General features: G+C 46.3%; 1 protein-coding gene across 1 annotated transcript in view; it reads left to right on the plus strand.

The window, feature by feature from the left end:
• The window catches only part of LOC125449322 (pre-mRNA-processing factor 39-like), a 29,798-nt gene extending 24,694 nt beyond the window's left edge, over positions 1-5,104 (plus strand). The window contains exons 12-14 of the mRNA XM_048525019.1: positions 1,893-1,967; positions 2,596-2,740; positions 3,497-5,104. Coding sequence (XP_048380976.1) covers positions 1,893-1,967; positions 2,596-2,740; positions 3,497-3,559 — 283 coding nt within the window. The 3' untranslated portion in view covers positions 3,560-5,104. The remainder of the gene's footprint in view (positions 1-1,892; positions 1,968-2,595; positions 2,741-3,496) is intronic.
• The last annotated feature ends 6,003 nt before the right edge of the window (positions 5,105-11,107 follow it).

Here is an 11,107-nt window from a genome sequence, read left to right on the forward strand (position 1 = left end):
GATTATTTTATATGTCTCAATTAAGTCACCTCTCAACCTTCTTCTCTCTAATGAAAACAGCCTCAAGTCCCTCAGCCTTTCCTCGTAAGACTTTCCCTCCATACCAGGCAACATCCTAGTAAATCTCCTCTGCACCCTTTCCAAAGCTTCCACATCCTTCTTATAATGCGTTGACCAGAACTGTACACAATATTCCAAGTGCGGCCACACAAGCGTTTGGTACAGCTTCACCATAACCTCTTGGTTCCGGAACTCGATCCCTCTATTAATAAAAGCTAAAACACTGTATACCTTCTTAACAGCCCTGTCAACCTGGGTGGCAACTTTCAAGGATCTGTGTATATGGACACCGAGATCTCTCTGCTCATCTACACTGCTAAGAATCTTACCATTAGCCCTGTACTTTGCCTTCCGGTTACTCCTACCAATGTGCATCACCTCACACTTGTCTGCATTAAACTCCATTTGCCACCTCTCAGCCCAGCTCTGCAGCTTATCTATGTCTCTCTGCAACCTACAGCATCCTTCGTCACTATCCACAACTCCACCGACCTTAGTGTCGTCTGCAAATTTACTAACCCATCCTTCTACGCCCTCATCCAGGTCATTTATAAAAATGACAAACAGCAGTGGACCCAACACCGACCCTTGCGGTACACCACTAGTAACTGGTCTCCAGGATGAACATTTCCCATCAACTACCACCCTCTGCCTTCTTTCAGCAAGCCAATTTCCAATGCACACTGCTATATCTCCCACAATCCCATTCCTCCGCATTTTGTACAATAGCCTATTGTGGGGAACCTTATCGAACGCCTTGCTGAAATCCATATACACCACATCAACTGGTTTACTCTCATCTACCTGTTTGGTCACCTTCTCAAAGAACTCAATAAGGTTTGTGAGGCACGACCTTCCCTTCACAAAACCGTGCTGACTATCCCTAATCAATTTATTCTTTTCTAGATGATTATAAATCCTATCCCTTATAACGTTTTCCAACACTTTACCAACAACTGAGGTAAGGCTCACTGGTCTATAATTACCAAGGTTGTCTCTACTCCCCTTCTTGAACAGGGGAACCACATTTGCTATCCTCCAGTCATCTGGCACTATTCCGGTAGACAATGACGAGTTAAAGATCAATGCCAAAGGCTCGGCAGTCTCCTCCCTGGCTTCCCAGAGGATCCGAGGATAAATCCCATCCGGCCCAGGGGACTTATCTATCTTCACCTTCTGAAGGATTTCTAATACCTCTTCCTTCTGAACCTCAATCCCACCTTAGGAATCTATCTTACTTCCAACCTCCACGTACACACCTCCCTGCACTCCAGAGTTATTGGAACACTTAATTCTCCTTATCAGTGCTCCAAACCACACTCCCTTCCATGAAGGCACTTCTCCTTTCCTTCCTACTGCTATATTAATATCACCACACATGACTGAGTTCAAATACTAACAAACAAACTGTGTTTTTCAACTATGAAGAGCATCACATTCACACTGGATCCTTTAATGTGAGAGGGCACTCAGATGCCAGGTGGGCAAAGCAGTTCCCTACCTGTCGTAAGGCTTGGCACTGCTGTGTCCCTATCAGGACTACCAAAAATATCAGCCTGACTGCAGTGCCAGAAGTAAGCCCTTTTCAGGTCAGCAGGCTGGTGCTACTCACTACCTTCAGCCAAGATTAGAAAGAAATCTGCTAGTAGCCAGGAATTTCTGAGGTTTGAGGCTTTTAAACAACCATTTTAGCTTCTCCCTCAGGAGCACTGAGTGCTTCAGCCCTTTCAGTAGCTAACTGCTGTAGTGTGAAGTTGTGTATCTGCTGTATCCCATTGTCGGAGCCTGATTTCTGTCCTGTATGACACCCCAACCCCCAATCCCAACTGCAGTTTATTACACGCCTACGATGAACATCAGAAACTCCTTAAGCAGAACTCCAGTAAGAAGCGGGCGGCTGAGAATGGGTGAGTGCCAGATGATTATTTTATTTTGCTGCCTTTGTACAGTGTCTGTCACTGCTCTTGGCCTACCTGTTTCCAGTGTGAGGGAGCAGTGAGCCTTCGAAGAGTTGGCAGAGAGTTTCCTGTTCCGACTATCCATTTTGAGTTGAGTGTGAAAGAACAGTGCTCACTTTAGTGTTCCTGATTGGGTTGCACACCGCTGGTCCTCCACTGACCTTGCAAACAGCAGCATATTTACCACATCCTTCTAAATCTGCGCCGATCGAATCATCGGTTTTAATATTGGTTGAGGTATCAAGTGCAGAATCAGTCCTCGGGACTCCAGCCCGTTGACTGAGCGTGGCCACTGTCTCAGCCCCAGCCCTCCAGCAGCGCAGCTGCTCCCTGGGTGCAGGCCCTTTGTCTGGTGGGCCTGGATTTTGTGCTGAAGGCTCCTCTTGTAGATTTAAGGCGTGAATGCCTCCAGCTTACACAATTGGTGGAGAATGGGGTGTGGTTTCGGTTCACAAAGGCGTAAGGTGGCTGAGATCTCCAAGTCTGTGAATCGTTACTTCATGGCAGGACTCCGCCACTGACCCTGTCCCTGACTGCACCAACCTCTTTATTGATATTGTGACCCCTGGCCCTGCAGCACTGAGGAACTCGAGGAGAAGCGAGCAAGAATGGACGATAGCTCCACGATCAGCACTGTAACAACCAGCACCAATTCCAGCACCCTCATGAGCGGAGACGTGACCAGCAGCCAGGCAGCATACAACTACAGTGCGTGGTATCAGGTACAGCTCTGTTCCTCCTTCCTCCCCCAGTAGAATTTCCCTGTGATCCCTATCCTCCCAGCACACTGGCCCCCTTCAGGCAGCCCCTTTAGTGGGCTGTAAATTACAAATATGAGCCCTTCTGATCAGCCTGAGTATGTGTTAACAATTGGTCTCTCTTCCTGAACCAGTTTTCCTGTTATCTCATTATCCCATCTCTCGCTCCACAATGTAGCCTGCTGTCTACCTGCCCATCCTCCCAAGATAAACTCTGCCTATTTACCCTTCCGAAAGGAGCAGGGCAGCAGATAACACAGGAACACCCATTCTGCTGCGTCCCCTCTGAACCACTCACCATCCTGACGTGAAAGTATGTCATGGTTCCTACAGCGTTGCTGGGTCAAAATCCTGGAATGGTGATGTGGGTGTACGGGCAGCCATAGATTGTAATGGTTCAAGAAGGCAGCTCACCGCCACCTTTTCGAGCGGCAGTTCAGGAGGGGTAGTAAATAGTAGGCCCAGCCAGTGATGCATATATCCCAGGAGCAAGTTAAAAACAAATGTGCGAAAACACCAGGGACAGTTTATCCAATGGGGCAATGTGTATGCCAGTGCTTGGAGATTCTCCATGTGGTGTCAGCTGAGATTTAATGCTGGAGTCTCTACTAAAGCTTGAGCCCTCTGGCTCGATTGAGTGCATTTAGTTGTGAATGAAGGGTGGGCTGGGCTTTCCAAGCCTGTCACCTGTTTTTCATTTGTCTTTTTCTCTCGTTGCAGCCATATGGATCGTACGGATATCAGAACCCATGGAACTACAGTCAGTATTACCCACATAGCTGAGACGGGCTGGTGGCTTGCAGGAGTATGAACTGTGTACATACTGAAAACAAGGGACCGGTTTCTGTTTACCCAACCTTTTCTAAAGTCCCTCGGCCATCAAACACCATCCCCAGCCCTCGATGAGCAGGAAGACACAGCCAGGCACAGGTGTCGGATCTGCGAGGTCTTTTTATTTGTTGTGTGGCTGTGATGTTGCCCTGAAGAAACCTGTCCCGTTTCAGGGAGACCAGGCATCTTTGTGTGCAGTTCCTTCAGAGAGTGTTCCCATCAGGCATCCTTCCTTCCTCGCCCTCCTCTTCCTCATGTTTAATATGAAGAACATGAAGGCAAGAGCAGCTGCGTAATCTGTAGGAGGGTTTCGACTAACGTTTGGCATATTGTTCTGTGTAAACTTGTGCTCTCCAAGGTGAGGGGTTTAGAGAGCAGGCTCCCTACCCCTGCCCCCACCAGCCCTGCTCCTTTGCCGCCTCCCTCACCCAGTACCGCCCACATTACAGTATGGAGCCGGGGCTGCTCTGTACAGCAGAAGAGAGAGAGGTGAGTTGATCCTTTCAACTGCCTAGGGCTGGCGAGATAGCTGCCTAATTTCTACAAGCAGAGGAGCTCCTTTTCAGTAATCTCCTCTGGCTCCAGCAACAGCGCTTGCTGCATCTCAAGGTGACAGCCTGCAGGTAAGTTAATTGATTTTCCTGGAGTGGGGTGGGGGCTTGGAATTTGAAACGAAGCTAAATAACGTAGCACAGATACAGCACCCTGCACTCGGAAAGTGCCTTGAGTTTCCATGCTGGGCCAGACAGGGATTTCCAGTGCTCGGGTGCACTGTTACACAGAATATGGGATTCTTGAAGCAGTTTGACATCAGTTTTGTGACAGCAGGGAATCGAGAGCCACTGCCGCTCTAAAAGGCTGTCTTATGTCTCCTACCCTTGTCTTTCTCTGCCTGTGCCTATCTCAGCCACCTTCTTTTTGAAGGTGCAAGCACCCTGTGACCCAGAATCAGCCACTAACTGCCCGAACACACGGAGCTCCTGATGATGCACCCTTTCTCCACGAACCCCCAACCCCAACACTGACCTTTTTACTCAGCTCTCTGCCCCACCAGGTTTGAAAAGGCAAAGCTGCCAGGAGCGAAACAGAGTGGGTACATCCCGCACGTGGGTCCCGGCTGGAGAGGATCCTCTCCTGGCTGAATGCCCTTGACACAGCCCCACTTCAGGTCTAACACTAACCGTGCTCTCCCATCCCTTTCTGCTGCTACTGTAATGGACAGGTTCTCGCCAGCGTTGTCTGTTTGTTGTTGCACAGCGCCGATGGAAGTCTGAGAGTTGGCACAAGTTGATGAGCCAGAGATTTGTGTCCTGCTTTGCAGCCACTAGTGACTGACAGCAGATCCCATTCACCTCCAATGTGAATCCATTTTTTTTCTTATGTACAAATTCTTGTTCAGGCAAAAACGAACACATTTTTGCAAGTAACAATTTTTTAATGAATGTAATGTTTTTTTTCTGTGAATGGATGGTGTAAATAAAAGGAAGATTGGAGACAGCTATTTCTGTGCGGTCTGTTGGAGGATGGGCTTAAGGAAAGAACTTTCGGGAAATATTATATCTGGTGTTTAAACACTGTCAATACAGAAAATCCCCCCTTTCTACCTCTGCACTCTCGTGGACAGACAGTTTTAAATCTTATCCAGAATTCTCTCTGTTAAGACAAATTGCATTGTTTTTGGTTAAAAACTTCTCTCTCTGCTTCATGACCAGTCATACAGAACGGAAACTGATCCTTCAGCCTAACCAGTCCATGCTGACCTAAACCCAAATTAAACTAGTCCCACCTGCCTGCTCCTGGCCCGTATCCATACACATCTTTCCTAAACATGTACTTCTCTCTCAGGGTGTCTTCTAAACGTTGTAATTGTACCTACATCCACCGCTTCCCGTGGAAGCTAATTCCAAATGCAAACCATCTTCTGTGTAAATTAAAACCTTCTTCCTCTCTCCATGAAAGTTTGGCCCTTAGTCTTGGAATCCAGTTTCCTAAGAAAAAGACACCTACTAATTAACACTGTATCCCTCGTGATTTATAAACCTCTGTAAGGTCACCTCTCCACTTCCTGTGTGCCAGTGGAAAAATGTCCCAGTCTTATAAGCGGACCACTTAGAGCTACAGCAAATATTTTATTAACTGGCACCTATGGGGCCAGGAGTGTGCTGATTGATCCAATATTTGAGATAATTGAGAAGTCCACGTAATGTAAAAACAGAGACTAAATAAGAGAAATGTACACATCACTGTTATACTTCATTTACAGCATAAATCACTTAAGTAATAATGCAACCTTTCCTTAAATAAAACTTAGTGACAGGGAGCCTTCTCACTCACCCTCAACTGGCTATTTGGACATCACGGTAATTGAACTTGTTGAGATTTTGTGGCCATGCGATTAAACAAGAAGTATATGTACATGTACATTGAGGTAAATAAATTTTTAAAAGCTATAATAACGGGCTAGAATAATATAGTAGAGTATGTGGCATTTGAGGTGTATAATTTTTGCCAGTTTATTGAGGCTGCTGGTTAATATCGCCAGTGGCAGTGGCCTGCTCGGTCTGAAACACTGTACAGTTAGAAATGTTGCAGACCACTTTTCCATATCACGTGGGACATTTCATTTGTTCACTTCAGCTCGATTTATGAATTGTTCAATATTGATATGTGGCACCAGGCTGCCCGGTCTAAAAATACTGTGTCTGGAAACTCCTGTCTTAAAATGTTCTGTGCCAGAGAATGTTTTTGAATGGATCAACTATGACAGGAAGAGTAAAAAAAAAAGCAAGATACTTATTTAAACGGAGAGGAACTACAGTACAGAGGAATCTGAGTGTCATGGTATGTTAATTAAACAAAAATGTTGGCGTCAAGGAGTAAGGAAGGTATATTGAATGCTGATCTTTGTTGCAAAAGGGATGGAACGTAAATGTAGGGAGGTTTTGCTCCAGGGTACTGTTGAGATTGTTCTTGGAGCAGTGTGTCCAGTTTCATCTAACTTTCATAGGATCTGTACACTGCAGAAAAGGCCCATTGCGTCTACACCGACATAACTGTCACTAAAAGCACCCTAACCCCAATTTCCTGCACTTGTCCCATACCCTTGAATGTTAATGATATTTGAAGTACTCATTGAATTTTTTCTAAGAGGTTATGGTTTCCAGCCTCCACTGCCTTCCCAGCACTTTGAGGGAAAATGATTTTTCCCTCTGAATCGCCTGCCTCTTACCCTAAAACTATGCCTTCCTTGTGACTGACCCCTCAACCAAGGGGAACAGCAGCTCTCTGTTAACCCCGCCCACACCCCTCATAATCTTATACACCCCAATCATGTTCCCCCTCAGTCTTCTCTGCTCTAAAGAAAACAATCCCTAATCTGTCCAATCTCTCCTTACAGCTCAATTTCTCCATCCCAAGCAAACCTGGTAAACCTTCTCTGTACCCCTGTAGTGCTATCACATCCTTCCTACAGTGAGGTGACCAGAACTGCACACAGCACTCCAGTTGTGGCCTGACCAACTCTCTGTATAATTCCAACACTCTATGCCACGACTGGTGAAAGCACATGTCCTATATGCCTTCTTATCTGACATATTCACGTGCTCTGCGAATAATTGCTCCAGGATCACACTGTTCCTCTAAGCTATACAGAGTCCTGCAATTTATTAAATATTCCCTCATCTTGTTTCTTCCAAAATGCATCAGCTCACACTCATCAGGGTTAAATATCATCTAACTCTGGTCTGCCCATCTGACTAATTCATCTGTATCTTCGTGTAACCTACAACCAGCATCTTCACTATTGACCACTCTACCGATCTTGATATCTGCAAGTTTTTTTTTAAGATTCCCACCAACATTTTCTTCTATATTGTTTACGTATATAAAACACAATAGGGGTCCCAGGGCTAATCCTTTGTGGTACAATGCTGGATATCTGCCTCCAGTCACTCGATCAGCCTTCTCCCACTAATGTCCTATTGCTGAGCCAGTTTCCAATCCATCTTGCCAAGTTTCCCTCGTGCTTTGACCTCAACCAGTCTCCCATGCGGGACATGGTCAAAAAGCTTTGCTAAAATTCATATAAACTCTATCAACTGCCCTCATCCACACACTTGATAGGCATGCTGACCATATCTAATCAATCCGTGCCTTTCCAAGTGGGTACTAATTCACTCCTTCAGAATTTTCTCCAACAGTTGACTTACCATTGATGTGAGACTCACTGGTCACTAATTTTCTGGTTCATCTCTACTGCGCATCTCTAAAAGTGGAACACTATCGGCCATCTTCCAGTCTTCTGTGGCCACAGCGATATTAAAAATGTGTGTCATGGCTTCACCTCCCACAGCAGCCTGGGATGCAGTTCATCCAGGCCAAGGGAGTTTGTCTGTTTTTAGGCCCGAAAGAACCATTTCCTACGTCAAACTGTGCACATTCCTCACGGCCCCTTTTCCTGAATTCCCCATTTAGGTTGAGGGAAGGCTGAAGAAAAGTATGTATTCAACACCCACCCACTGCCCTGCAACAGCGCACACAGGTTGGCCTGCAGGTTTGCATCACAAAACCTGCCCAGCTCATCCCCGCCTCCCTAACCTGTTCTTCCTCTCACCTCTCCCCTCCTCCCACGTCAAGCTGCACCTCTATTTCCCACCTGCCAACCTCATCCCGCCTCCTTGACTTGTCTGTCCTCCCTGGACTGACCTATCACCTTCCCACCTATCTTCTCCTCTTCCATCTTCAGTCCACCTCCCCCTCTCTCCCTATTTATTTCAAAACCCTGTCCCATCCCCCTCTCTGATGAAGGGTCTCGGCCCGAAACATCAGCTTTTGTGGTCCCGAGATGCTGCTTAGCCTGCTGTGTTCATCCAGCTCCACAGCTTGTTATCTTACACAGGTTAGCCACTTGATCATTAATGGACATTCTTAGGTCTGGGTTCCTGCAGTGGCCTGGGTAGAGATGTACCTAGAAGTGGGAATCCAGTTCTGTGGCAAGACTGAGTACATTCACCTCAGAGGATAGGCACAGGAGAAGCATCAAGATCAAGGGTGTGATTCAATGGCAGGAGAATTAGCAACTAGATTTGCAATATTTAACCGGTGGGGTTGGGGGCAGGGTGTTGTTAGTGCATGCTGTTGCCATGATTACAATGCCAAATTCGTCAATATCTCTGCACTGAATCCGTTTTGTTCGGCTACATTCCTTTGGGCCAAGTAGCCCACAGTAATGCCTCCCAATTGCAACATTTTAAAACACTCACTCAAACCCCTGCCTGCTTTAGGGGTTCTCTTCCCATACTCAGCTATTTTAACCTCCTAGCAGCCATCCTTTCAATTGGCTCTCTTAGGTATCTCTTCCCTTTCTCATTGCCATGCCCCTTAGAAACTGCTCAAGACAAGTTCAAGAACCTAAATCAAAGTTTATTTTTAAATGCACCTTAATATTGGTTAAAACATCTGCATTAGGTCTGTCGGCACGGTTTTAACCCACACAAAGCAACGAGCCTGGGTGGACTCGCCAGTCGTGCACTCAGATCCTGTGTAGGCCGGCTGGCGCGAATGTTCGCAGACGTCTTCAACCTCTGCCTACTACGATCTGAAGTCCCCACTCGTTTCAAGAAGAAGACCACCATCATCCCAGTGCTAAAGAAAAAGAAAGTCATGCAGTGTGCCTCAATGACTAGCGCCCAGTGGCTCAGAAGTTCTGAATTATGAAGTGCTTTGAGAGGTTAGTCACAGCTCACATCAACTCCAGCCCACCAAAACTGTCTTGATCCTTTGCAATTCACCTCCTGGTACAACAAATGCACAGCAGGTGCCATTGCTCTACACTCATCCATGGAACATCAGGATAACATGCAAACCCAAGTAACGCTCCTACTTATTGATTAAACTTCTGCCTTCAAACAGCATAATTCCAAACATGTATAAACTCCAAGACCTAGGTCTCAGCTCTGTTTGCGCCCCCCCCCCCCCCCCGTAACTAGATCCTTGATTTCCTGACCCACAGACCACAATCAATAAGAATAGATGATTCGCCATAATTCTCAACATAGGTTCTCTCGCAAGGCTGTATACTCAGTCCTTACACACACTTGACTGTGTGGCCAAATTCCATCCCAGCTCTGGTACAAGTTTGCTGGCCACACCACCATTGTGGGTCAAATCTCAGGAAGGGGAGTGCCAGGCACACCCCTGTCTGCATCAATGGTGCAGCGAAGATGGTCGAAAGCGTTAAGTTCCTGGGAGTAACAAATCATCAATCTGCCTTGCTCGACCCAAGTCGATATGATGATCAAGAAAACCCAACGTCTCCTTCAGGAGGCTAAGGAAATTCCGCATGTCCACAAACACCCTTCCCAATTTTGATAGCTGCATCACAGCGTTAAGGCAACTAGTCTTCGAGACTGCAAGGAATTATAGTGTCACAAACACTGTCTGGTCTGTCTCACAAACCAGCCTTCCAGCTACTGACTCCATCTATACTTCCCACTGCTGTGAGAAAGGGGCCAACGTAAATCAAAAGACCCCTCCCACTCCAGTAATACTCTCTTCCATTGGGCAGAAGACAAATGTTTGACAATACTTAGGAACAGATGCAAGAACAGCTTCTACCTCCCTATTATCAGACTTTTGAACAGACCTCACATTTTAGTTCAGATCTGTTTCTTTGCACCTTCTGTGGCTGTATTCCCACACTCTGTTCAGCTACCCTGATGTATGGTACGATCTGCCTGTAAACCCACACTTTTCATTGTACTTTGGTATACGTGACAACAATAAATACAGGAATCAGTTACAGTCCAGGCCCAGGTGAGCGGTCAAGTTAAATCCTATTAAACAGATCCCAGTGCTCCAAAATTGGACTATGAGCACTTGGGCAGAGATTACCACATGCCTGATGTTAGGGAGGGTGGGTGGGTTCTCTTTGAAAGAGTGACGACTGTCAGTAATAACAAGTCCTGTCACTTAGAAGAGTCAGAAGAAGGAGCAAGAGTTTTATCAAAGTTTTGTTTCCTTTGCCTCGGTCTCTAGAATAAACCTTGTATCGTGCTCAAGGTTGAGCAAGATGGGAGACCGTGTCCCAATTCACACATTTTGTCCATGTAATGTACCAGGACAGAGATTGCAAAAATAAATCTGTCTTTAATGTAGCATTGCTTGCACGCTTTTGATGTCTCACTGTCCAGTCCATGGCAGATATTTGAAGTAGTGCAAGCCCTCAGATTCTTCAGCTATTTTTTAAAACCAGCCTTGTCATTGATGTTATTTCACATCTCTGGAGCAGATATGACTTGAACCCTGGGTCTCCTGGTCAAGGAGTAAGGATACTACCACAACAGCCTCTCTCCCCCTTCAATCTTAGCCACAAGATAGTTTCAGGAAGGGTCACCAGAACCGAAACATTTTAACTGTTTCCCCCCGCCCCCCACAGATGCTGCCAGGCCGCCTGAGCTTTTCCAGCAACTTCTGTTTTTGTTCCTGACTTATAGCATCCGC

The sequence above is a fragment of the Stegostoma tigrinum genome, chromosome 42 (genome assembly GCF_030684315.1).
Source record: "Stegostoma tigrinum isolate sSteTig4 chromosome 42, sSteTig4.hap1, whole genome shotgun sequence".
NCBI lineage: Eukaryota > Metazoa > Chordata > Chondrichthyes > Orectolobiformes > Stegostomatidae > Stegostoma > Stegostoma tigrinum.